Source organism: Pavona decussata, unplaced genomic scaffold (assembly GCF_977016875.1).
Source record: "Pavona decussata unplaced genomic scaffold, jaPavDecu1.1 SCAFFOLD_84, whole genome shotgun sequence".
In the NCBI taxonomy this organism is placed as follows: domain Eukaryota; kingdom Metazoa; phylum Cnidaria; class Anthozoa; order Scleractinia; family Agariciidae; genus Pavona; species Pavona decussata.
The window spans coordinates 1,281,915-1,309,907 of NW_028145502.1; the positions used below are offsets into that span (position 1 = coordinate 1,281,915).

General features: G+C 39.1%; 2 protein-coding genes across 3 annotated transcripts; one reads left to right on the forward strand and one right to left on the reverse strand.

Moving 5' to 3' along the window:
• The first annotated feature begins 376 nt into the window (after nt 1-376).
• On the forward strand, nt 377-27,174 carry LOC146475334 (cell adhesion molecule CEACAM5-like). 2 transcript variants are annotated; one of them, XM_085115734.1, is made up of 14 exons: nt 1,024-1,157; nt 1,897-2,011; nt 10,775-11,085; nt 12,230-12,371; nt 13,617-13,877; nt 14,781-15,047; nt 17,593-17,859; nt 17,999-18,265; nt 19,422-19,688; nt 22,562-22,828; nt 23,720-23,986; nt 24,645-24,698; nt 25,469-25,570; nt 26,904-27,174. In XM_085115734.1, the coding sequence occupies exons 3-14, from the start codon at nt 10,870-10,872 to the stop codon at nt 26,927-26,929; spliced, it is 2,403 nt and encodes an 800-aa protein (XP_084971860.1). In that variant the 5' UTR covers nt 1,024-1,157; nt 1,897-2,011; nt 10,775-10,869; the 3' UTR covers nt 26,930-27,174. The 2 variants fall into 2 exon arrangements, with proteins under 2 accessions (XP_084971861.1, XP_084971860.1); XM_085115735.1 differs by lacking the exons at nt 1,024-1,157; nt 22,562-22,828 and adding an exon at nt 377-461.
• Nucleotides 3,974-7,707, reverse strand: LOC146475335 (uncharacterized). Its single transcript, XM_085115584.1, has 3 exons — nt 7,596-7,707; nt 6,102-6,296; nt 3,974-4,129 (listed from the first exon to the last, which is right to left on the reverse strand). The coding sequence occupies exons 1-3, from the start codon at nt 7,648-7,650 to the stop codon at nt 4,119-4,121; spliced, it is 261 nt and encodes an 86-aa protein (XP_084971710.1). The 5' UTR covers nt 7,651-7,707; the 3' UTR covers nt 3,974-4,118.
• Nucleotides 27,175-27,993: the final 819 nt, after the last annotated feature.

Consider the following 27,993-nt stretch of genomic DNA (forward strand, 5'->3'; position numbering starts at 1 on the left):
AGCAAAGTGCAAAGAATCAGGGATAGCTTCATAGCTCTTCAAGCAGTTTAGTTCTAGGTTTTGCGTTGTCTTCTGGCTTATTAACTTTTGCTCATATTAGTCTGAAGCAAAACAAATATATGCTAGCAGCTAAGCAAACAACAGTAATAAAAATGTACGATTCTATGACATATTTACACTGTACAGGTCAATAACTAACAACAACGTGTGAAGCTGTCTTCCATTCTTTGGATTGCCAAACGGTGATTCATGCACCACTGGATCAACATGCAGATCAACCTCTCCCTTTTCGATATATTCTGTACGGTACTAATTGAGATAATTCGTTTAAAGCTCAGGACTATTTTTCCTTTGGCGATCATTTGCCATATTCTCGTAACCTGTATTTTTGATTAAGTAGGATATTCTAAGGAGAAGTTGGATGCTGATCATTACTCACCTCGACGTCAGAGATATACGAGGTAGGACCATCGTCATTTTTAACGTTAATAGTAAATGATTTTCAAGAGGGTCATGACTTTTTTTAAAACTTCATCCATCTTCGGCACAACTAACAAACAAACTAAATAGCCAGTGAAAGATTGACATGAAAAATTTAACTATTGCCTATTTTGTTTGTCTACTCAGTATATTTTTTCCTTTTCGTTTTTTAGTTTTCTTGACACGTTGTAATTAGTTATATTCTTAACACCATTGTATCTAATCCCAGCAGTATGCAGGATTTTTGTCCCATGAACCTAGTTTCATGGCCTTACCTCCCACGAGTCCCCTGTAGCTCAGTGGTAGAGCATCCGAACTAGTCATCGGAAGGTCTTGGGTTCGACCCCTGATAGGAGCACTCGGATTTTTTTTCCGAGTTTGCCTGTGTCACTTATTGTATCATTCTCACCATTCTATCCATCTTGCAATTATATCACTTATTATTGCACCCACTAGCGGGTTCTGTTACTTGTACTGAAGATAGATGAATTTTCATTCAAAGCATGTCTACATTAAAGAAGTCGTGATCGTCTTGAAATTATTTCCTGTCTGCTGGTTCTAAGGAAATTTGGTAATGGCAAAATGGTTGGGAAAACAGCGACAAGAAAAGCAAATGAATTAACGCCAACAGTCAAGCAACTTACAGAGCGAGAAGACGGTGTTAAATATAAAGACAGGTGGGAGAAATTGAAGCAAACAGAAATTTTTCATTAGCTACAAGTTTACATTGTGGACTTAAATAAATGACGGATTGGTGTATTGATCAATCGATGACTGATTAACGTTGTTTGATTGTCTTTGATTGACTGGCTGACAAGTTCTGACAGATTGACTGTCTGGCAGACAGACGTTTGTTAAATTATTTCTATGATAAGATCGATTGACTGACTGACTGGCTGACTGTCAGACAGACCTGACGAGTAAAATTACCTTTTCAACTCACATGATAAGATTGACTGACTGACTGGTTGACTGTCTGACTGACTGACTGACTGACTGACTGACTTGCTGATTGTCTGACTGACTGACTGACTGACTGACTGACTGACTGACTGACTGACTGACTGACTGACTGACTGACTGGCTGGCTGGCTGGCTGGCTGGCTGACTGGCTGACTGAATGACTGACTGGCTGGCTGGCTGTCTGGCTGACCTGCTGACTTTTTAGTATCTATTTATTTTGTGTCCCCAAATAAGTATGGGATTTTTCCAGGCTATAAGGCATTGACACGTTAATAAAGTTTCTATTCTATTCTATTCTATTCTGACTGCCTAGTACTGACTGACTGACCGACTGACTGACTGCCTCAGAAATGGCTAGCCAATCCCCTTTTAGAGTAGTACAAAGACCACTCTTGCATAATAAATGCAATCACTCTGGACAGGTGTCTTAATTTATGCAACTTTTCTTTCTAGCTAAAGCAGTGGTACAAAATACGCTATTATTGCTCTCTCGTGATTGCGTCACAAGAGCCCGCAGATTGAGAAATATGAAGCATTAGCCTACCAAGAAATATTGAGCCTCTTTCAGGTATGTAGATGGTATTTGAGAAAACAGCAGGTCCATTGTTCATAAAATCTGGTCCATGAGATGACGGATTTTAATTTCGTGAGTGCTGAAGACCCTTCTTACCTGTAAAGGTTTCGGGAGTATGCAACGCATTGTAACATTGCCAAATGTGATCATGGTGCTGTCGATAGAGCGGTTTCCAATTGAGTGTCGTTAAACCAAAACCAAAGTAATTACTCTGGCCAATTGCAACCGATGTAAACAACATAACGAGCCAATTTAGACACGACCCCACAAGCGAAGCGTCGCTTTAATATCTATCGTGTATAAATAAAGATTATTGATTGATTGATTGATTGATTGATTGATTGATTCAAGGCAAATACATGTAATTGGCGTCAAGCGCGGATGGCGAAAACACGATTGGTTTTGGTTTGGATCCCCATTGGTTGAGAAAGTGGCGCAAGTTTTGTAGTAATGCAATGCAGAGCGTACGTAGTAATGCAAAACCAAAGCAAACGCGAAATTACTTTCGACACTCAATTGAAAACCGCTCTATTCGTCGTCCGTACTCAACAGATATCCAGCGATATACGTAAATTCGTGTGTGGAGGAGAAAAAAACGGCAAAACGAAGATCGTTCACAGTTTTTCTGCAACAAAACTGTGCTTTATGTGTTGAATAATAAAGCAACAAAAATTGAAGAATCATTCTCGTTTCCAGTGCCAGTAGGTTGAACGACCATTGATACTATTTGTAAAGTGCATTTGAAAACTTAAGTTCAATTTGCGCTATAGAAATTATTATTATTATTATTATTATTATTATTATTATTATTATTATTATTACTGACTGACTTGCTAATCGATCGGTTGCCTTTGATTTATCAGCCAGCAACTCAAGCAGAACGTTATATCAAAATATGAAGTTTCATTATTCTTTTCCGCTCTGCTGCTATAGAAATTCTGTAATGAAAAATAACTTCAATTGATCAAATGATAATTGATGTCACCATGAACAATTTAAATAAGAGTAAACATTTCCAAGCCTAACCTCTGTAACCTATGTCGAGCTCCCAGGGTGGGGGGGATGATCATCGGAATTTTGAAAAGAATCAATAAAAGGTACCAGAATTCTGTTTTTTTACTCCCAAGAGGACCAAACCAGTTGACTGCATTTACTTCCTCTCATAAGTTTAGGCTCAATGCCCTAAAAGGTACCACTATACCTCTGTCGGAAGTCATTTTAGATTTTAGCACCGTACGGTATATCAAACCACAAATTGTAACCCCTAAAGGGTACCAAGATGACCCCCGTCACTTTTATATGGGAGTCCCCCTTTCCCCGGGATCGAACTCACTTTTTCAGTCATATGAAATCCTAAAATGTGACCATTCAAATGAAAGCCACTGAGCAATACTTTCCTGTGGTGCTGTTTATTATGCTGTATAAGGTGATTCTAACTTTTGAGTCTGTGGATGAAATCCTAAAGTGTGATCATTCAAATAAAAGCGACTGAGCAGTACTTTCCTGTGGTGCTGCTTATTATGCTGTACAAGGTGGTTCTTACTTTTGAGTCTGTGGATGAAATCCTAAAGTGTGACCATTCAAATGAAAGCTACTGAGCAGTACTTCCCTGTGGTGCTGTTTATTATGCTGCACAAAGTGGTTCTTACTTTTGAGGTTGTCAATAAAATCTTCAACTGCGACTCTCGAAAGAAAGCTACTGAGCAGTACTTCCCTGTGGTGCTGTACAATTAACGGGGTTCTAACTTCGAGTCTGTGGATGAAATCCTAAAATCTGACCATTCAAATGAAAGCTACTGAGCAGTACTTCCCTGTGGTGCTGTTAATTATGCTGTACAAGATTTTCAAACTTTTGAGTCCGTTGACGAAATCGTAAAGTGTGGACATTGTAACAAATGAGAGTTATTGGGCAGCACTGAGGATTAAGTCTTCAAGTGCTAAATTATTTCGGAATTTCTTTGCGAGCAGTAAACAGGATCTTTTTCTTTCAGATGACGCTTTTCAAGCTTTATTACACGCTGGAACACTCTGTCACTTTACATTCACGATAACTTCTCTTGTGTCTTGTTTCTTTCTATCGTAGTCTTGACTTTTTGGCACTTTACTTTTTAACTGTAAAGAAAACATAACAAATATAGATATTTTATGCCGGGCCAATTCAAATACATAGCCAACATTTCGTGATTAAAACCAGACATCGATAAAGCATCACTCCCTTTTTACAAATCACAAATAATTATTATAATAAACAGTCACGCATGAATGTACTTGTCGTAAACCTAATACCAATCAAGTTTATACACAAAGTAATAAGTATAAATCAAAGAATATTCAATACGCTTCACTGGAATATTAAATTATCGCCAGTTGTCACCCAAAACTGAATCGCGCGACTATTGTAGTGGCATTGTTGTTTTTGTTATATCGTTATATTCTTGAAACAATCAGGGAACCAATGGATAAGGGGATAAGTTTCTAGAGAAGCTACGGTGCTTCCCCGGGGGGTAGGGGGGGGGGGGGAAATCTGATATGAAAGTGGCGTCGGAAGTTTTGATTAAACCCCTAAAGGAGACCAACCTGGACATGGCCCAAACGTTTTTGACCCCCTAAAAGAGACCATTTTAAAAACAGACAGACAAATAAAAAATACAGTAACTTTTCGCGTTCAACCCTAAACGAGACCTTCACGGCTAAATATAATGGCGTTTTACTGCAGAACACCCTAAGTGAGACCAAAATCCGAAATTTACACCCCTAAGGGAGACAGCTAGCATCCGCGCCCCTTTCATAGGAGAGCCCCCCCGGGGGTGCTGCGTCGGTGGGGAGTGGAAACGAATGTTTGGTTTATCAACAGAGTTGATAACTAAAGGTAAATTGGCCACCGTAAAGAGATTCGAGTGATGACGTTTCGAGCGTTAGCCATTCGTTAGAGCAAATCCGAGGTAGGGCTAACGCTCGAAACGTCAGCACTCGAATCTCTTTACGGTGGGTAATTTACCTTTAGTTATCAACTCTGTTGATAAACCAAACATTCGAATCTGGGAACGAGATTGTTGTAATTAAAATTATCAAATTCACCCTATGAACAGAAGCAACAAAGAATTTGAAAGAGTATCTTTTAGAAACAATTTTTTTTTTATCATGGCATTTTATTTTCTTTTATTTACGTCATTTTGTGGTGTAGCTAATAGACCTTTATCACTCGGCGGCCATGTTGAGTCTCAGGAGAATAAAAAGCTTTGTTTTTGCACGGCAAGCCTCGCACTGAATTCGCGTCTGGCCGAGGCTTGCCGTGTAAACAAAGCTCTTTATTCCCCCGAGACTCAACATGGCCGCCGAGTGATAAGGATCTATCTGTCTTCCAAGAAATGCCGTTTAAAAGCAAAATGGATAAAAATCTACCTTCAAGGATTATTTAAAAACATGCTGTATTAATGGTAGAGATGTTTGTATAACACAGCCATACCAACGTCTCAAAATGTCATGTAGAAAACACGACATTTTCAAAGTTTCTCATGTAAACGATATTTACGACCGCTCGACAAAAGTTTGTCATATAAAATGCAGTAATATCAAAGTCAGGTGCTTTTATCTAATGGGCCATTTCTGAGTTGCTTTAAACCTTACTATGTATTATGCATGGTTTTCATTATGAAAATCGATTTTTATAACTAATTTTGACATGAAAAGCTTTGCACTTAGTCTCTTGCATTTAGCCTCGCTTTCGTAATAAGGTTCAAAATAAACAAATCACTTTTTTTAAATGTCAATGTTTTTAGCGCAGAGCACTGATTGGGGAAATTTTCCAGACCGAATTGGAATTAAGAAATGTTGGTTTTTGAGGAGAGGGGAAAACCGGAGTACCCGGAGAAAAACCTCTAGGAGCAAGGACGAGAACCAGCTACAAACTCAACCCACATATGACGCCGAGTCCGGGAATCGAACCCAGGCCACATTGGTGAGAGGCGAGTGCTCTCACCACTGTGCCATCCCTGCTCCCCTAAGCCAACAGAACTCGGAGATGGCCCATTCAATCAAAACCAAAACAATCAACAGCCTCGTGCGGAAGCTCCGCTGTCCTTACCTGCAACACAGTCCGCCCAGGGGAATTCATAGTCCTGTGGGTCAGTGATCCATTTTCCATTGTTGTATTCATAAGACTTAGCATGTGGTCTTTCCGGCTTAAAGCCTTCGTCGCATTTTACCTTGCAAATTTCATCACCGCCAAGCCGAATGCAGTGTCGCGATCCATGAGCTAGGTCTGGTGGAATATTTACGCCTGTAAATCAATATCAGTGATCAGTTAATTACATGACTGTGCTGTAGAGTTCGGATTACACAAGATAACAACGTTCGAATTAGCAGACTTTTCAGTACTGCTTCACTTTCGAGGCTCACTGCTTTTGGGGAGCTTTAAGGTGTCATGTACATAAGTCGGGTTATGTTCGGAGGACTTCAAATCATCTTCGGGAACTTTCGAAAGACCTCGATTCATGTTCGGATATTTTGGTGGCCTAGAGTCAACTTCGGTTTCTTCGGATGTTTTCACGTGATGTCGGCAAACGAAACTGAGATGAAATATCATGTTTAATATCATATGATATCGTATCTTATATTTTATTATATCATAGGATGTTTTATCGTGCTTTTTTTTTACAAAGTTTTCCGCTGTAGATAAGAACAAGTGAAAGTTGTCCTTTATACCTTTTTTTCCTTCTGAGAACAGAAAACAGTATTTAAAAAATTCGTTAGTGGCTCGTAGTGGTTAGTTACTGCTAATGTATCCCAATGTTTCGAATCATTCGAGCAACTGAATCTCAGCTATACTTTAATTTCACTATGGAATTGTTCAACAGAAACAATAGATCATTCCGTGACTCCGGTGTGATCTCTTGGCGATAATTTTACTAAAATCTCAGTGTAATATCCACCTAAATTATGGGTTTTGATCTTTTAGTACGTGGATGAAATTACAACGGTGTTGCCTTTGAATTGAGTGAAAGCTCTAGTACAGTACTTCCTCGTAGCGTTGTTTGAGTCTGTGGATGGACCCTTAAATTCAGCGATTTAAATGCAAATACTGTACAAGGTGGTTGTAAATTTTGAGCCTGTGGATGAAATCCCAAAGTGTGACCATTCAATTGAAAGCTACGACTGAGCAGTACTAATCTGTGGTGCTGTTAATACTGTACAAGGCGGTTCTATATGGAAGCCTGTGGATGAAATCCCAAAGTGTGACCATTCAAATGAAAGCTACTGAGCAGTACTTCCCTGTGGTACTGTTTATTATGCTGTACAAGATGATTCTAATTTTTAAGTCTATCGGTGAAATCCTAAAGTGTGACCATTCAACTGAAAGCTACTGAGCAGTACTTTCCTGTGGTGCAGTTTATTTTGCTGTCGCTGCTGTACAAGGTGGTTCTAATTTTTAAGTCTGTGGATGAAATTTTATATTGTGAGCATTCAAATGAAAGTTCTTTATCAATTCATTCAAGAGAGGTTCTAATGGTACTGTTTTTGAGAATTTGAGAAAATTAATTTGAGAAAGTTAATTATTCTTTCTAGTTACATGTCTTACCAGCTGCAACTGCCCAGAAAAACAGAAAACAACAAAGGACGAATGATGGTTTCATAACTGTTCAATTCCCCGTGTTGTGTTCTCGCTGTCTTCCAGCTTAATAAACTCCTTGACTTGTGTATATTCATTACCGAAACATAAAACAAATAAATATTAACAGCTAAGCAATCAGTTTTGTAATAAAAAGATATGAGTTCACGCAAAATTTAAACACAGATGACACAACGTTAATAATTAGAAATTAATCATTGGTTGAAGACCAAAGCTGAACAAACTAAAAGGGCGATTTGAATCATTGGAAAGAAATGATGTTATGATTTATGTTAAGTTGTTGCATTTTGCATAAATCATTCATGTTGGTTTTCGAAGAATAGGTTTGTGAAAACTTTCAGTAAACGTGGTTAAGAAAGTCATGGTACCCGCAAAAAGCACTCCAGCCCAGACGACAATAATTGAACCTTTTTTCCCAACGTTAAAGCTCGGGTGGCCGGACAGGACGAGCTAGCTTTATGCGAGCGCTTGCACAAGGCCTCCTTTACGGGTTTTAAAAAGGGTCCTTGCTGTGATGCACCACGGCCAATGTTTTACGTAACCATGGAAATGATAAATAAATGACGTAAGACGATCGTGCAACGCGAGACTTTCATGGCCCTGGTCCCAGTTGACCAAAGAGCGGATAACTTTATCCAGCGGATAAATCGCTATCCAGCGGATAAAACGTACTCCAACTAATACACTTTATCTGCTGGACAACAACTTATCCACTGGATAAAGTTATCCGCTCTTTGAACAACTGGGGCCTGGTGATTATGTACTAATTTGTGTTCGTTCTGACAGTTCGTTAACAAATCGTTGTTACGGTACTGAAATTCCTTTGAATTAATGAAATAAAGCTAAATTATAGTTTGCATTAGCAACTTCGCGGCTATGCCAAACCGAATCACTTTTGCCAGAAATTCCCTCACTCCTGGAAAAAACATCACTTAGGAAAACTCCTCTCAGCTTCTCTCTTCCTTGTTCATTATCCATACTTTGTTTAATTGCGTTCAGTCGGGTTATAAAACATGACGGCAATTATTTTCATGTGAAAAGAACTCTTAATTTGTCTTCTTTCTTAGTCTTTATTATAGATTACAAAAGCGGTACTTGATCCAAAGGCATTCATTGTTTTTTCTCTTAAATTATTACCGCTATTAACACCTTGAGCATATTCTTATTTTCGTAACTTAATTTTACACAGACGACGCGCGACAATTTTGCTTGAGACAGAAAGGGTATTAAACCGCGGGCACTAACGTTTGAACTGCCGATATCTTCCTGTTCATTGCGGTTGTAAACTCACACTGAGCTTCATTTCCTGACCACTGCATCGTCATGTTTTCAGTAATCATTCTGACATTGTACATGTTTTGTATTGCTGAAAGAAATCAAGGTAAGAATTTCTTGCTCGATATTGAACGGTATCGAGCTAATTAACTCTCATCTGTATGACTTTACAGTTTGTTTATGCACACTCAACTTCCAGTCGTTGCCAGCACTGAACAATCCATTTCGGTATGAACGGTGCAAAGCATTGTCCTTAACATTGTTTTTGAATAACAACGTTAAGCGTTGAGCTCAAATCCAGTGGAGGCCACAATGCCCCAGTATTAACGGAATGGTTTGCATACTATGAAGCGATTAACATTCGTGCCACTCACTACATTGCGAGAGTTGCTCCTCGAAGTTTGTCGTGGATGCTAGCACATCGAAGATGGTCTACAGTTAGTTGGATGAGATAATTCGCCGCAAAATGAAAAAAATTCAGTTGATACACTTTGTCGCACAATTAGGACACAGGGATTGATAAACCAGGTAGTCAGTTACTCGGCAATCCAAACGTTTGGGTCACCATAAAAACACTTTTACTCCTTCACTTAGGTTAATTGTGAGAACCCACTGGGTTTGGGAAAAAATAATCTCGAATGTGTTGATGGATTACTTCAAATAGTTCTGAAGGCTTACACCTCACGACATCATACACACAGTCGAACACAAACATCACGGTCATACCACTTGATACAGCATAACTAAACGGCACCTCAGGAAAGTGTTGCTCAAACGTTTCAAACAAACAAAATTCAAAAGGTAGAACCTTTAATTTTGTAGCGTAATAAATACCTCACGACAGAAAGTAATGCTTGATAGCTTTTAGTATCTACAAGGAAATAAACCGAGGGTAACTGACTTTCGTTTTCATTCACGAGAGAGATATCATCTAAAGTTGAGTCCGTCGCATAGATTGTACAGCCATGTACATCTCCTGCGACAGTCATTGTCTTTAGTTTCATTTGTTTTGTCCCTGTGTACTCTGGAGCTCAAAATTCTTTTCTTGATTAGACTGTCAAGGAACAATTAATAGAACGGTTTTCAGTTGAGTGTCGAAAGTAATTTCGCGTTTGCTTTGGGTTTGCATTGCTACGCTCTGTGATTGGTTAACAAAACTCGCGCCAGTTTCTCAACTAACGGCGCCGCACGCGTTTTCCCGCGCTTGGTGCCAGTTTCATGTATTTGCTGCGAATTCTGATTGGCTCGTTGTGTTGTTTACATCTGTTGCGATTGGCCAGAGTAATTACTTTGGTTTTGGTTTTACGACACTCAATTGGAAACCGCTCTAATATAAGAACCGATTTCACAATCTTTGTGTAGCGGCGCTGGATAGTAATTTTGGCCTTGTTCAATCTCCGCCATTTTGCTCCAATTAGAGTTCTCATATAAGTTCTTGACAACCTTTAATAAAAAATCTTAGATTGCTATGATTATGACATATATTTAATATAACTATCCCTCGAAATAACACTATGAGCACTTTTTTTAGTGTGCCAAGGTTTGAAACCATACCTCGAAAACTAACTTTCTTTTTAAAGTTAACTCAAGGTGTTAATCAGCAGTAAAATCATTCCTTTTTAAAAGCTTCTACAGTACTTAATTCAAAATCCGAATATATTGAAAAATCAGAAACTTTGCGGGAGTCGTAAGCTTTAGTCGCCAGCGTTTGGAAACTTGGGAGTTGTGCAGAGAGTTTCCAATTTCCGACAATTTACGCATATTGCGAGCTAAGTAGCAATGTTTGCAAATCCCTTAAACTGCGGCGATCAAAAGGCATGACTGTGAACAAGATTGGTTCAATGTATTTCTAGGTTGCTCTCCGTACGACGTCCCTCTGTCCGCTTCACTGCCCAACAGTAACTTTCAGGCGTCTTCAGTCCTCGATCCGAAGCTAAACCAGCCATATATGGCAAAGATTCGCGGGAACAAAGAGTGGTGTCCTTCATCTGCTGCGGCTGGCTCCGAGTTCATCCAAATCGACCTCTCGACGCCTTTCCGAGTCTGCGCAGTAGAAACTCAAGGCCATCACACGCTGTTTTGGTTTGTTTCTAGTTACCAGGTTACGTATTCTTTGAACGGTTCGACTTGGTTCAATGTGACACTGGAGAATAAAGCCGTCTTGGTATGTACATTGATGCACTGTTAAGGACGGTGCCTACTAATACAGGGATATTTTTGCGCGGTTTATGACTATGCGGGAAAAGCAGATCTTAGCAAGGGCTATTGAAATCCAAAAGGAAAATTGGGGGTAACCAGGCATTTTTTTAGAGATAAATAAGCAACAATTATTCCAAAAAGTAGTAAAATATAAAGCAATCACGGTATGGCGTTGTTTTCCAAATTGAAGCTTTATTATCTCTGAAAAATGCATGGTTACCCCCAATTTTCCTTTTGGATGCCGAAAGCACTTGCTAATTTCTGCTTTCTCCACATTGTTTTAAACCACGCAAAAATATCCCTGTGTTAATGGGCACCAACCATAGGAAACCTGAATATCTCGAGATGCGCAGAAAGTATGCGCAGTAACAAAAGTAGGCACCGTCCTTAAGTAAGCGTTTACGTAAGTCTCTGGTTTCCTTTGGCCGAAAATGTAGCATAATATTCTTGTCTACACGAACGAATTCGTATCGTTTTCGTCTGTCTATTGTAAGATGTCTTGCATCATTCTGCTTTTCTATTTCATTACACTTTGAAGAACAAAACCGAAAATATGACTTCTTCGCTTGTTTTGTTCTCGTAGATAAAATCATTCAACGGATATCGAATCTGATGAGGTGTATCCCTTGATAACCGTTGGTAGATTTTGTAACACGTGGTACGTTTTGTCCAATAAGAGCGCGCGGATGACATGGATTATAAAATTCGATGACACCAATATTTATCTGACCAGTCAGGTCACAAAGGAAGACAGCCAAATTCTGTAACAAATATGGCATGCTCTGTCATTTTAATGACAGAGCATCTCAAGTTTACATGTACATCCGGGAAACTTTCGTACAAAATATAAACTGTTTTCCAGAAACGGGTGCTTTAACAAAAACATTTTTTTCATCGAGTTAAGAAAACCTTTCTCATAGCAAAGGATAAGCACAGTTTCATTTAAACTTCAGTTACAAACACTTACGTCAGCGGATGCGAAAGCTCGTTTAACGTCCTGCTGTCAAACGTTAACTTCAAATGTTTGGCGCCAAAACATGTCTTGTGGTTACCAAACTTGGTCATGTTTTTCCGTTAAGTGGAACAACCTTAGTTGCAACTCATTGTAGGTTTTCCCAGGAAATGCTGATGGTGGCTCTGTGGTACGGAATAAACTGAACGACAGCTCAAGTTTCGTCGCCAGATTCATCCGCCTTTATCCGTTGACGTTCTCCACTTGGCCGTGTTTAAGAGTGGAGATCTACGGAAGAGGTACTATTTATGTTGTTATAATTATTATTATTGTTTACCACTACTACTACTACTACTACCACCACCACCACCACTACTACTACTACTACTGCTACTACTACTACTACTACTACTACTACTACTACTACTACTACTACTACTACTACTACTACTACTACTACTACTACTACTGCTGCTGCTGCTGCTGCTGCTGCTGCTGCTACTACTACTACTAGCTAAGGGGTAACACCGCATTAAGAACCTTTCTAATATACTCTCATGTACAGAATTCAGCAATCTGATTGGTTGCCTGCTCAAGGTATATGACGTATTTTCCTTTAGAAAACAAGTTAGCTTTCAGGATCCAAAAACACATTGTAGCGTACAAACTTTTGACTCTTTCGCGGAATCTTTTTCAAGTAGTAAAATGTTAATTTTTGTCACGCGACTTGAGGTGGTTTGAGTCACGTGACAAAATGTTAAAAAAAAACCGCTGGTAGTTTTTAAACACTATCTCGATCGAGAGTGGGGCCCTGGTACTGTATCTCGAATATACTTTTCCTGTCTCTATCGAAAACGCAGACGTCGTTTATGTTCTTATAGCCATATACAAGAGTTTATATACAACTTGTTTTTGTGTAGGCACGTATGAAATTGCGTTCAAATTAACACGGCATCCGATAAAAAGTGTATCGGAGAATACAAGGAAAATGTAGATAGCATACAAAGAGGGGAATAGGCCTTATCATGGTTTTCGACGCCATTTTGACGAGAAGGCAAACACATTTGTTTGTATACCGAAGCAGCCCTGAACTGCATGCTACTAAAAATAGTTAAGGGGAAAAAAATACAGGGAAATGTATGGAAAGTTCAAAACACGGCTGGACGCTTTCTGGCACAGCTACATCCATCCACATTTTTTTCTTAAAATCCTTTTTCTAGTGCCAAAAGTTTCCAATTCATGAATTTTTCAGAAGCGATGTTTTATGAAAATTATTTGTCATTGGATTTCCATACAAACACTGTTGTTTACCAAGACGTGTTTGCCTACTCGTCAAAATGGCGTTGAAAACCGTGATAAGGCCTAATGAGTTCTCAAGAGACACCTGATCTATTCCCAGGCCCTTAAGAGCGCACTTCGGATTCGTTCCCGAGTTAGACGAGAAAGTCCAGGGTTTCCTTGTGAAGTTTTTGTGAACATAATTATTTTGATGTCAAACCAAAGCCCATTCAGTTCGATCTGCCATACTTTTTCCTTTCTGTCAGAATTACCAGCCCTGGACAACCGTTTCCCTCGAAACAAAACAGTTAGAGAGGGAAACCCGTTCACTCTTCAATGTCGTCCTCTGGGGAATACCGGCAAATTCAACGTCACTTGGATAACGAACAGTGGAAGTAACACGTCATTTCCGGTTTCTGTAAACCTCACCATCAACGCCACAAGATTTGATGCAGGCGAATATCACTGCATAGTGACCAATGGTGTGGAGTCCGTTAAATCACCTGCTGTGTATGTTGCTGTGTTGTGTAAGTATGTGAGTACTGCAGTAATAGGCCATTTTCCAGTTCCTTTGAACCTCATTATGAAAGCGAGGTTAAGTGGAAAGTTTTTATTATGAAAATTAGTTTGCATTCATTTGAAAATTAATTTTTATATGAAAGGCTTTGCTCTTAGCCTCGCTTTCCAAATGAGGTTCACAGTAACTCGGAAATGGCCTATTCTAGCTAATTGAGAACAAGAACAGTGCAGTGATAGCAGGCCTCGCCTCATACCAGTCAAGCACGGCTTCAAATAACGAACTTATTCATGTGGGTCACTGAGTTAATTGGAAGTTGTCTATGTAGTTCAAGAAAATAAATATGATCCACCCTCCCCACATAAGGGATTAAAATATCCAGAGTTTTAGAGGGTGGAAATCCTCATCTCAGAGGAATTGGAGTTGGGTTAGGAGGTGGGGGGAGAGGGGGGGGGAGGTGGAGGGGTGGCTAGAGAAAAATTCCTTCCATGGAAAGGGGGTATAGATATTTTCTGAATTACACGTCATTTTGGTTCAAACCTGGCTCTGAGGGTTTTTTTCAGGCACTACAGTTATTCATCTGTCACAAACGTAAGTCAAGTTAAGGGCATATAATTTATGGTAAGGTAAGGGTGACTATATGGAGGGTTGGGTGACTGCAAAAGGCAAACGCACACAAGACATTTAAAGGTGTTACAGCGCTCTGACTCAACTCTGTGCATCTTGGTGTCACGACTTTATTTGGTTATTAAGCAACCTGTCTGAATAAGGAAACATATCCATGAACACTTTGATCACATTTTTGGGGTGTTGGCTTAAAAGATATCAAACATCTTTTGTATACAAGACTAAATACTAAAAAAAGGCAATTATGGTAAAAAAATGGAAAAATAAATTATTTTCGTTTCTGCAGATCCACCGTCACTAGATGCCACTCATCCTCGTAAATACACAGTTGCCGAAGGCTCCAATTTCACTCTGCAGTGTAAAGTGACAGGTGCCAATCCTGAGGCAAACATCACGTGGTACAATGTTTCCACCAATACGACAGTGATATCATATAAAGACAGTTTGACATTTCTCAGTATCTCACGATCTCAAGCAGGCAAATACCAGTGTGTTGCTGACAATGGGATCGGCCAAGCTGCAGTGTCAACAATCAGCAGAGTTGATGTTCAGTGTAAGTACGGCCAAACTTTTTCTACTTCGACAGCGTGCCATCGTCTACCTCCTTCTCCCTTTAATTTCTCCCGTTTTTCTCCTCCCCTCTCCTCTACTCACAATTGCTGGGAGTGATCCTGTGGTGTACTGTCATCCCGGAGAGGGGAGGGGGTCGGAGTTTTTGGTAAGGGTGTGCAGCTCGGTTCTCCAAACCCTGACACTATTTTCAGACCAGAATATGTAATTTTCTGGTACCCTTTTTGAGACCTAGCCTTTAAAATTCATACCCGTTTTCAGTTCTGGGCCCAGTTGTTCAAAGCCCCATTAAACTAATCCTGGATTAACGTAAACTTTGATCGAGTTTAATTACTAATCAATAAAGATTCTTCCAAAAGAGTTTTGGCCGTCAGTTTTGACTTAGACTTTTATTTACTTTTAGCTTGAAATTAGCCTTCAGAACCATTTTTAACGAACGGGATGAAAACCTCGATTAACTTTTAATCGTAGTTAAGCGTTAATCGGCTTTCGAACAAAAACCGGCCCTGGTCTCCCTCCCCCCCCCTCCCACGGGCAAATCCATACAAAGTCTGTAATTTTTCGATTTTTGAAAGCCTTTTTCATGGTTGTAATCTAACGACAGAACCTCCAACTTGGTTTACTGACTAATTTTTAATGTGATCTTTCTTGTGATTGACTCCAATTTCTGATTATTTCTTGACAAGAGATTCTCTTGCTACTAATTCTAAGTAGGTTGCTTCTTGCACCAAAAGCCTGAAGTGTGATATGCACTATCCTAAAAATCATTTTTTGCCTTGTCGCCTCGTTTTGCCCTTGCCGCACAATTTATTGAGTGGATGTGTACAGTAGCCCAAGCGTCTGGAAATTTACCATAAAATACTATAAACTGCATCTCGGTAGAAAAGGACAATTTTCAAACTCAAGTCATTTATTTGTTCATTTTTAGATCCTCCGTCACTAGATCCTATCTTTCCTCGTAATCACACTATTGTTGAAGGAGAGAACTTCACTCTTCAATGTAGAGTGACAGCTGCCAATCCTGAGCCCAACATCACGTGGTACATTGATACAACAAACGATACAGCGCTGTTTTATGGAGCCAACTTGACATTTATAAACATCTCGAGATCTGATGCAGGGAAATACTTCTGTGTTGTAGGGAATGGAGTCGGTAAAGATGTCAAATCAGAAGACAGCACAGTTAACGTACAGTGTAAGACACTCAATGTAACTGAAATGCAAAACTTTGCAAACCTAATTCAAGATTAAAATTTTGAGGAGAAACAAAAAAGCACATTCGTGCAGCAGAGTACTGTAGACTGATCTTAAAAATTTTACCCATTTCTTTTAGATTCTCCATCACCAGATCCCATCTATCCTCGCAACCACGCTATTGTTGAAGGAGAGGACCTCACTCTTCAATGTAGAGTGACAGCTGCCAATCCTGAGCCCAACATCACGTGGTATAGTGATACAATAAACAATACAGCGCTGTCTTATGGAGCCAACTTGACATTTATAAACATCTCGAGATCTGATGCGGGAAAATATTACTGTGTTGTAGGAAATGGAGTCGGTAAAGATGTCAGATCAAAAGACAGCACAGTTAACGTACAATGTAAGACACTTAATGTAACTGAAATGCAAAACTTTGCAAACCGATTCGAGATTAAAATTTTGAGGAGAAACTAAGAAAAGCACATTCGTGCAGCAGAGTACTGTAGACTGATCTTAAAAATTTTACCCATTTCTTTTAGATCCTCCGTCACTAGATCCCATCTATCCTCACAACCACGCTATTGTTGAAGGAGAGAACCTCACTCTTCAATGTAGAGTGACAGCTGCCAATCCTGAGCCCAACGTCACGTGGTACAGGGACACAGCAAGCAGCACAGTATTGTCTTATGGAGCCAACTTGACTTTTGTAAATATCTCGAGATCTGATGTGGGGAAATACTTCTGTGTTGTTGCCAATGGAGTTGGTAAAGATGTCAAATCAGAAGACAGCACAGTTAACGTACAGTGTAAGACAGTTAATGTAACTGAAATGTAAAACTTTTAAAAACTGATGCGAGATTAAAGAGGAGAAACAAAAAGAAGCGGTTACTGTAGACTGATCTTGAAAATGATTCCCATTTCTTTTAGATCCTCCATCACTAGATCCCATCTTTCCTCGTAATCACGCTATTGTTGAACGAGAGAACCTCACTCTTGAATGTAGAGTGACAGCTGCCAATCCTGAGCCCAACATCACGTGGTACAGTGATACAACAAACAATACAGCGCTGTCTTATGGAGCCAACTTGACATTTATAAACATCTCGAGATCTGATGCGGGGAAATACTTCTGTGTTGTTGCCAATGGAGTTGGTAAAGATGTCAAATCAGAAGACAGCACAGTTAACGTACAGTGTAAGACAGTTAATGTAACTGAAATGTAAAACTTTTAAAAACTGATGCGAGATTAAAGAGGAGAAACAAAACAAGCACATTCATGCAGCAGAGTACAGTAGAATGATCTTGAAAATGATTCCCATTTCTTTTAGATCCTCCATCACTAGATCCCATCTATCCTCGCAACCACACTATTGTTGAACGAGAGAACCTCACTCTTGAATGTAGAGTGACAGCTGCCAATCCTGAGCCCAACATCACGTGGTACAGTAATACAACAAACAATACAGCGCTGTCTTATGGAGCCAACTTGACTTTTGTAAATATCTCGAGATCTGATGCGGGGAAATACTTCTGTGCTGTACGAAATGGAGTTGGTAAAGATGTAAGATCAGAAGACAGCACAGTTAACGTACAGTGTAAGTCCGTTAATGTAACTGAAATGCAAAACTTTTAAAAACTGATTCGAGATTAAAATTTTGAGGAGAAACAAAACAAGCACATTCGTGCAGTAGAGTACTGTAGACTGATCTTGAAAATGATTCCCATTTCTTTTAGATCCTCCATCACTAGATCCCATCTATCCTCGCAACCACACTATTGGTGAAGGAGAGAACCTCACTCTTGAATGTAGAGTGACAGCTGCCAATCCTGAGCCCAACATCACGTGGTACAGTGATACAACAAACAATACAGCGCTGTCCTATGGAGCCAACTTAACTTTTATAAACGTCTCGAGATCTGATGCGGGAAAATATTACTGTGTTGTTAGAAGTGGAATTGGTAAAGCTGTGACCTCCAGGATCAGTACTGTTGATGTACAATGTAAGTAATTTATGTTGGTGAACATTAACCTTTTATTGTAAAGAATATGTGAGGCTGCCCTTATTAATTCAACCGTTATTTACTTCATTGCTGATAAGTGACGATCTCCTGCACAGGCTACAGTTACAGACTCCAAGTGCAGTTATGACATTAAAGGCAAGATCCTTGTTACTTTTGCTAAATTTTATTTCTATGCTATTTTTGGCTGTTTTTTTTATTAAGAAGGTAGCAAATTAAGTAACAAAGATTTTGCCTTTAACAGCATATAAATAAATGTTTTTGATTTCAAATTCTTAGGAAGCAATCAAAAGAAGGGAAAAATCTTTAATAATTTAAATTAAAGTGCATGTTTACGCTAACGTTGGCAAGCCCTCGAAATTCAACCTTATTCCTGGACATATTTGTCGGAGCAAACAGCATTTGTTTAAATCATGTTAAATCAATACGTTTTCTTAAAAAAAAAAAAAACCCTTATCACTCGGCGGCCATGTTTAGTCTCGGGGGAATCAAAAGCTTTGTTTTCGCACTGCAAGCCTCGGCCAGACGCGAATTCAGTGCGAGGCTTGCCGTGCAAAATCAAAGCTTTTTATTCTCTTGAGACTCAACATGGCCGCCGTGTGATAAAGGTCTATTAGAGTAAATCTTTGGCTTACAGTAGCCAAATCTTTGGTAGTTATACAAAGTTCAAACTTCTCGACATACAAAACTAAAATGTATACTGTGTGGAAGAACCTAGTCTCTTTTGTAGTGCGCCCTGATTGTTTTGAAGCGAAAAGGCACTAAATATTTTACTGATATAATATTAGAGACAGTTTTAATGTCAAAGGGAGATTAGTATAGGAGGTGACTAATTCAATAGGCCATATTTCCGAGTTGCTGTGAACCTCATGATGAAAGCGAGGCTAAGTGCAAAGCTTTTCATATGAAAATTAGTTTTGTTTGCATATGAATGAAAATTAATTTTCATAATAAAAGCTTTGCACTTAGCCTCGCTTTCTTAAGGAGGATCAAAGCAACTCGGAAATGGCCTATTTCCTCTTTATTTGTTACCAACTGAATGAAAATTCTTCAAAGGCCTCGAAAGAGTTGGTTTGGCCTATCATATTCACAGATTTTAGCATAATATCGAACACTTTGATTACTCTTGTTTTTGCAGATTCACCCTCTCTGAATGCTAGCTACCCACGTGATCACACTGTGGTAGAAGGCACGAATCTTACTCTTCGTTGTAAATTGACAGCTGCCAATCCACCGTCAAACATCACGTGGTATAATGCTTCCTCAAACAGCACAGCCCTAGCCACGGGAGAAAACTTTACTTTTCAAAATATTTTAAGGTCTGATGCAGGACAATATTATTGTGTTGCTGAGAACGGCGGCGGACAAGCCACCATATCAAGAATTTCTACAGTTGATGTATTATGTAAGTATCGCACCTAATTAACGTTGTTTCCGAGTGTCGTATTTTAGGGTGCATTGTCAACGTCGTTCCCAGGGTCTCTCCTGGGAACGAAGTTAGGTGCATGGCCACACAGTCCTTTGCGAGCAGAAGTCACAACACACGGGAACGACGATAGAAAGTGACTGTGACCTTTATTTGTGTTTCTCAGACTCGTTAATAATTCATCAAGAGAAAACAAAGAAAATCACTACTGTGACCATCGTTTGGATATATGTTCCTAATTACCATAAAATTTTGCCAACTTTAGCCTTGAATTTCTTCAAGAATTTTTGATCATTTGAGAAGCCATATCAAACTTTCGAAAGTGTGTTTCATCAGATATCCAAACACCTCGAAGTCGTTTAAAAAAAACTCGGCTGCGCCTCGTTTTTTCAACCTTCTTCTCAGTGTTTGGATATCTGATGAAACACACTTTCGAATGTTTGATATATAACTTGACAGATCTGTGATAAGTGGCATGGTTTAACGGTTTGTGATAAAAGAAAAGGATTTTGCCTGCTTTGATAATAGGAACCTTCATAGTTGACTACGAGTACGAGCCAGGGCCGAGTTGTTCGAAAGCCGATTAACGTTAATCTATGATTAAAAGTTACTCGAGGTTTTCATTTCGCTCTTTAAAAGTGGTTTTAAAGCCTAACTTCAAGCTAAAGGTAAAGAAAAGTCTAAGTCAAAACTGAGGGCCAAAAATCTTTTGAAAGAATCTTTACCGATTAGTAATTAAACTTGAATCAAAGCTCACGTTAAACAACCCGGCCCAGTTGAGTACGAGTACAACTTTTCAAATCTAGTTTACATGGTTAAGATAACCGCTTGTCTTCAGAGCGGAAAAACGTTCTGCGCAATTTTTCTGCGCATATCCGTTCGCGGGCGCAAGTAAACTGAAAACGCTGCCGTTCGATTCTGTTGTATCGTTGAGCGGTGGCTTTTGTGGTAAAAATACATTTTACCATCTACGTTTTGTCCAATTTCATCAAATATGCTATAAAATCGGACCGGGCATTTTACCAACACCGTGTAAGGACAAGAACGAAAACTGGACTTGCGGTTCAGGTTCCGGTACATGACTATAAACACAGCAAAGGGACACTTCTTTTGTAACTATGCTACACGAGCTTCATCTCTATTTAATTCTCTATGTTTCTCCGTTACAAGACAATTCATATTTGGCGTCAGCACAACTGAAATTGAAATAAAATTCTATTTAAAAAGTTACAGCTGGTCAACCTCTGCTCACTGGAGGCATTTATTTATTTTTTCGTTTCTAAAACAAATTGCGCGACGAGTGAATGATGGCAAGAGTGCGACTACGGAAGGCTTTGTGAAACAAATTCAAAATCCCCGCTAGGCACTATGACAAAAAGGATTATTTGCGAAGTTTCCGTAACTAAAGATATTTTTCCTGCCTTCAGTTGACCTGTACAGATAAATATTGTTGCACATCTGAATTGTGTAATTGACCTGAGCCTACTAGATAGATGAACACACACCGTGTCAAAAACAAACTTTTTTATTGTGTTTATCATAATCAACTTTTAGCTGATTACACTGGACCGCAAGTAGCGAAAGCTAATCGTGGCGGGCAGTGAAAGACAAAAAGAAATATACAATATATTGAAGAGACATAAACTAAACTAAAGGAAATAAAACAGTACAATATACTAAGAGATCGAAAGTATTAGATGCATCGCATGAAATTGCTCCCTCGACACCGATAATTAGATCCTTGCGAAAAAAATTAAAAATCCACTCTGGCAAACAATTATATACTTTGGCAAACTCAGGAATTAACGATTAACTATTTTTCTTCTTAGAGTTGAGCTCTCGACCTTAAATATTCAGGGGTTTGCTTATATAGTCGCTTTTTGTAAAAAGGTCCATGACAATAACAGACACTTGGAGGCGATTTGTTTACACGCCGCGGGAACAATGAAGGTTTGAAAATCTTTCTTAAAGTCTAAGAAGCCCTAAGAAAATCGAACCACAGCAAGGTTACATCTGCAGCTATCTTCTTGTGTGGGATAATTATCGCTACTTACCGAGATATCTGCGGTAGCATAGTAAATTGTTGAAAATAAGAAAATTAAAATTGCCTCCATTTTTTAAACTTTTGGTGCCCAGCCCTCACGCAGAGTTCGCGCATGCTTTTTGCGTTTTTCCGCTCTGAACCGCTTGTCACACCAATCTTGTTTCTAGGGTCTCCTTATCTGCTGGTAAACAACGGAAAGGAGCGAGAGTTTTGGGGATGTGACTGATTTGAAATTTAAAAGTTGTACCCGTTCTCTATCTCATACTCACATTCTGATCTGAAGGTCCGCGAGCCAGCCATCTAGTCATTATTCTCCTTGTGAGCTCCAGTTACCCAAACGTCAAGCTTTTGGCGAGCCTTGGTGCCCTTAAAGGGGAAGTATCACGCAAATTTGCTGTCATTTCAACACCCAAAAATGTTTGTCTGCCAGCAGAAACAACGAAATAATTGTCAAGTTTGTTGTAAATTATCACCCCAGTGCAATAAAACCGTTGATTAGTGCCTCTGGCCAGACACAGAGTAGCCCGGTATGGATTGAAACTTGAAAAATATTAGGCTAATGTTTTTCAAGGTTCGAGGTTGCCGTTAGTTCAGACAACGACGTAGACACGTGATCATAATAGTTATGAAGACCAGGTAGCCTAATATGGCTAAGCCAATCACTTGACCCTATCTAGACCAGGAAAAAAGGGGGGTGTTCAGGGACTGGAAGGTTTTTAATGGATCTAGAAGCTAAACACTTTAGACACTAAAGTAAAGTCATTCATAAAGAAGATTGAATACCACTTGTCCTTGTTGTTTTTGACAGATCCATTATCCTTGGATGTGAACTTCCCTCGCAATCACACAATTATTGAAGGCAAAGACCTTGTTCTACAATGTGTAGTGTTAGCAGGAAATCCTCAACCCAACATTACATGGTACAATGCGACAGCAAAACTCACGGAGATCTCTAGCGGCTACAGTTTGGCATTTAGAAGTGTGTCGAGATTTCATGCGGGAAGATACTATTGTGTCGCTACAAATGGCATCGGTGCAGCTGTGATTTCCCGGATGAGTACTGTTGACGTGCAGTGTAAGTAGCCTGTTGTTTTCCTCACAAAAAATGCTCATTAAATACCACAGGCTACCCAATCATAGGCCAGAGAGGACGATGTCAGGAGTTTACTGTATATCTCCAGGACATGCTGAAGAATTGCTCATTTAAAAATAAATTTCAAGCACTGGCTAAAATTTCTATTTAAACTCGTCTAATTTCCATTTTATGGAACGAGTAGATTGTTTGTTCTAGCTTGTTTTCTTTATTGTTGGCAAACTCCTCAACTCTAAGCGAAGCATCAGTCCTAAAAAGTGCTAATCAATAAATTTCGAGCGTTTTGAATTGCTCAAAAACCTCCAAACTGAGTAGCTTCAGTTTGTTAGCTATTGAAAAATTCCAAAAGCTGCTTTTTCCAACTTGGAAAGAAGCAGTGGCCGTATTTTAAGAAAGTGTCTAAGAAAAAGCTACTGTCTACACAGAAAAAAAAACACCATGAGAAATATCTAACAGGGATAAAAGTAGACATTGTGGCTTGGTTAAAAGGAGTCAAGCCTGATGAAAGGAATTATACCATAACCTTACGCCGAGGGGAGACAAATAGGCCATTTCCAAGTTGCTGTGAACCTCACTATGAAAGCGAGGCTAAGTGCAAAACTTTCCATATGAAAATTAGTTTTGTTTGCATATGAATGAAAACCAATTTTTATAACAAAAACTTTGCACTTAGCCTCGCTTTGATAATGAGGTTCAAAGCAACTTGGAAATGGTCTATTGAATAAAATATTGAGTAGAATCGAAATGTTGGCCGAAGGTTTGAATGCTTGAGAAGTAAAATTGCTTTCCTGGCTGTGGTAACTCGAAGGTGATAAATTACGTGTGGCTGTGAATTCTAACAATCTTTTAGCAATCTCTTCGTCTTAAATCCAGATCCACCACAGCTGAATCCAAACTATCCTAAAGATCATACCACAACCGAAGGGAAAGCAGTTTCGTTAAGATGTGTTGTAGAATCAAGCCACCCGGACCCGAACATCACCTGGGTAAAACTTAATGAGAGTGAAGAGGCATTTCCATGGGGTTCCATTCTGAATCTCACCAACGTGACGCAAGGCGATGGAGGGAATTACTACTGTCTTGCAGACAACGGCGTCGCAGGCCAGGTTACGTCACGAACTGCCGAGCTGGAAGTAAAAGGTAGGTTATTTGGTACCTTCTGTTCACTGTATTACAAGAGATTCTGTTGTAAAAGAAAGGGTGGTCAGTTTTGTATATTGCATTCTATGTGAATCATGCGATACAAGCTATGTTGGGGAGAAACAGAGCGGTCGTTTAAACACGATTCAAGTCGATGAACATCGGAGACCAAGCTACATTACTAGGAGATTTCACAACACATAAACGCCGCCTGTTCGAATCATAGCATTAATTTCAATACGACAAAGATCTTGTCGGTGGAACCGAAGTGGTTTGAAAGAGGAGTAAGGGAGGCAATCTTTATCCAGACGAGACGTCCCAGCCTTGATCGGTGTGGGGATAGAATAAGATACAACCTCCCACCGATTTGGAGCAGTCTCCTCAGAGCACGGGCGGGGGAGGGGAGAGGGGGATCAAGACCCTTCGGGCCAAGGGATCTCACTCACGCATCTACTACCCTCGTTTCCAGAGGCGAGGTTACTTATTGATCAGGATTAAAGGCCTAACCGAAAGCTTTATGTCATCTCAAGCGAATCCAGTGTACAAAAATTTTTAAAAACTTATTTAATGAGAAATTATTTCTCCCCCAACTCTCACCACTGACTTACTGCGAGATAATGTACCCCTACCAAGATTACGTTTGTTTGTCTTTGTGTAGGGACTAAGAGAAGAAACAAGGAAGTCGGAACAAACGCCGCGCAAAAATCCAAACGTGAGTAACTTGATTATCGTCATAGAGTTTGTTCAAGGCGGCCATACTGGAGGAGTGAAACAATAGAATGATTTCCCTTTGCGAGATTTTTTTTTTTATGCAAATACTCTTATTGTTAAGCTCCTGCAACATGGCCGACATAACAATACTCTATAGAGTGTTTCCACATGACGTCACGGCGGCCACGTTGGCGTCCCAAAACAAAGAAATGGCGGCCATGTTGGTGTCCCAAACTAAACCTCTGGGAATTGAACTCTATTTTTATGCAAATACTTTCTTTTGTTTTAGTAAACCAATATAGCCGGTAGTCACGTGAATGAAAACGCTCTATATCGTTTGATTATCGTTATTTGATTGTCGTTTTAACGCGTGGGTATGAGGCTGGGTTGGTCTTTTGATTTGCTAAAAAAAGCTTACGGAGAAAATGGGTAAAACAGCATTAAGGCTGAGAAATTTTAAAAAAATTTGGCCATTTCGTGGCAATACCAATAGCTGCAAAGGAAAGGGTTGGTAACCGGAAGTGAAGGAGGAACGTTCATAACCTCCCTCTCTTGCCCCACCCCTCCCCTCCTCCCTACAAATGTACATAGACAGCCTCGTTCTCAGACCTCATCGCGCTGTTTGAATTAGCCGAGCTTTGTGTTTCGAGGCTTGGGACTGACCTCGCTGGGCGCTTCCTCCCGATGTGTGACGTCACATTTGACCGCACGCTAAAGGTCCGGCGAAAATCGCTCAAATGTTTCCTCTTATGTACGTTTTATGTCTTGTAGGAACAGGATTAGTTATCATACTACTCAGCTTGACTGTTGCTTTCTTTACGGTCGGAATCCTCATGCTTGTAATCTTCTGTGTTTTTGTGCACAAAAATTCAGGTTTGTTTAGTTCACGTATTGTACATTATTATACGAAATTAACGCTAAATGGACTACTCCTGTTTCGAACGTGCTGTTTTATGTTTTGCTGCCTGTGTGTGTTTGATTGTGTCCTTGCTTTTTAAGCTAAATGTATTGATAAGTTTAATAAGCTACACCTAAAATCCTGATTTCAAAGTTGTAATTTTGTGAGGATTCTGTAGGTCGTATAAGCCCCGATGGTTTCTCGCCATATGTTTCTCTCTCTTTTTAATATATATTTATCTTGTAACGATGTGCAAGAATAATGGCAAAAAAAATAAACTGAAACTGAAACGCTTGTGTTTATTACGCATACGGTATTTCGAAATAATTCGAATTGAAGGAGAATGACAAAAGTTAGTGCGAATGAGAACGAAAATTTTCCAAGTCCAGCACGATTGTGGGGATGTCATATTTTGTAGAGGAAAAGTAACGTAAAGTACGGTGATTTTTCCAATGGCATTTCATCCTGAAAACATGGAAGTTGAGAAAGACTTCTTTGAAAGAGACATACTGAAGTGTTGTTAGCGATATATTCAATTATCGCGTTTTACTAAACAAATAGAGCTTTTATTAAGTTTTTCAACTGCCAATATTTAAAAATAAGATCGAGCATTTGGAATAAAAAAATATCGAAATGAGCGTCACAGAAATTTGTGTTTACCGTTGCACATAATAATAATAATAATAATAATAATAATAATAATAATAATAATAATAATAATGGTTTATTAACAGATCCACTGGGTGGCTCTTCCCTGTTAAATTACAATAATTACAATTACAAAATAAATCAAATTAAATTTTTTACAAATTATACAGCAGAAACAGGATTGACGGAAAACAATTACAGTAAAACTAACTAATGGCTTTGTACTCTGTTTCTTAAAAAATTCCTTGAGAGTCTTCATCGTTAAGGTCATGGAAATATTATCGCTCCGAAGAAATAAACACAATCGAAATTGACGTGAACTTTTGAAATTCGCGTTCACTTTCATGAACATTTATACAGCTATTAAAATAAACGTTGTCAGATTTTAAGGCCCCAACCTCATTATAGAAGCGAGGCTTCGTGCATTGTTTTTATTCACGTGCAAACAAAACTAACTTCCATATGAAACGATTTGCACTTTAATAGCCTCGCTTTCATAAGGAGATTCAGAACTACTCGGAAATAGCCGATTGAATCAACTACATATAATGGCAGTTAATTATATTTATGAATTTCATCATATTATTTTGAAGTAAAATTATTAATTTGTTATTATTAATTATTAATAAGAATATGTTCTTGCTTTTTATACTTGTTCAGGATATTTCTCGTCTGGAACACAGTAGCTAGAGGAACACGTGATCACGGATCGCAGATTCTGATAACTGGGGAATGTTTCACGTTACAGTTGTGTGCTTTGTGACCTGGCCTTTGTGCAAAAGCGAGGCTGAAGTTGACTTTCTCTCAATCATGTGTTTCATATGTAGGCCAAATAGTTTGTATTTACATAAGAAAAGATTGAGGTTTTTATCAAAACAAAGTCAATAGGCCGTTTCCGAGTTGTTTTGAACCTCATTCTGAAAGCGAGGCTAAGTGCGCGGAGATGTGTCCAGAAATGCACGCTAATGAGATGCAGGAATTGTATAAGAGACATCACAAAGTGTCCCCTACCCTAAATTCTTACTAAAACACAATTAATTCGGTCAAACATGAAGTCATGTGAAAACGACAAAAAGGTCTGTCTAATATAAAGTACCCAAAATCAGGGTTAGGTGCATTTCTGTACATAAGTGAGTGCAAGGCAAAGCTTTTTTCATGTGAAAATTAGCTTTGTTTGCATATGAATGAAAACTTCCTTTTATAATAAAAACTATGCAAAGAGGCCTCGCTTTCATAACGAGGTTGAAAGCAATTCGGAAATGGCCTATTGCAGCCTTGCTTCCTCTCAAAGGGACTATTTACACTAACCTTGACAATTGCCTCAAAAGGCTGCGGAAACTACGTTCAAAGGTAGTGTACCAAGTACAGTTGCTTTCAATATTGCAGCAAAACTTGTATATAGAGGATAACATTCTTGATTTACTGCGCCCGTTTCAATAACATGCAGACTCTGACGTTCAAAATTCACCCAATCGTTACGCTTTTCACTGCCAATCACTGCAACGATCCTCCTAGAAAACAATAACATTTGGATCAACAAAGTCAAAAGGTCATGTTCGTGCGCTGTGGAAGGCGGATTTCGATCCGCTTCTCCTTTTCTGTATTTTTGTGGTCAGTCGGTTGTCAGAGTAATTATGATGGACGGCAGTAAATATGCAAATCGTAAGTTGGGGTTGAAGTTCAGAGTCCGTTTGTTATAGACCTTTTTCATAAATGGCGGCCGATAAATTATTCTTTTGTTTTCATGAAA

What these genes read in the sequence shown, in the direction of transcription:
- LOC146475335 (XM_085115584.1), bottom strand. Translation starts at nt 7,650, where the DNA reads ATGAAACCATCATTCGTCCTTTGTTGTTTTCTGTTTTTCTGGGCAGTT. An exon ending in TTTCTGGGCAGTTGCAGCTG is followed by an intron (nt 6,297 to 7,595) that starts GTAAGACATGTA and finishes ATTGATTTACAG; the next exon opens with GCGTAAATATTCCACCAGAC.
- LOC146475334 (XM_085115734.1), top strand. Translation starts at nt 10,870, where the DNA reads ATGGCAAAGATTCGCGGGAACAAAGAGTGGTGTCCTTCATCTGCTGCG. An exon ending in TTCTACAGTTGATGTATTAT is followed by an intron (nt 19,689 to 22,561) that starts GTAAGTATCGCA and finishes TGTTTTTGACAG; the next exon opens with ATCCATTATCCTTGGATGTG. An exon ending in CGCCGCGCAAAAATCCAAAC is followed by an intron (nt 24,699 to 25,468) that starts GTGAGTAACTTG and finishes TATGTCTTGTAG; the next exon opens with GAACAGGATTAGTTATCATA.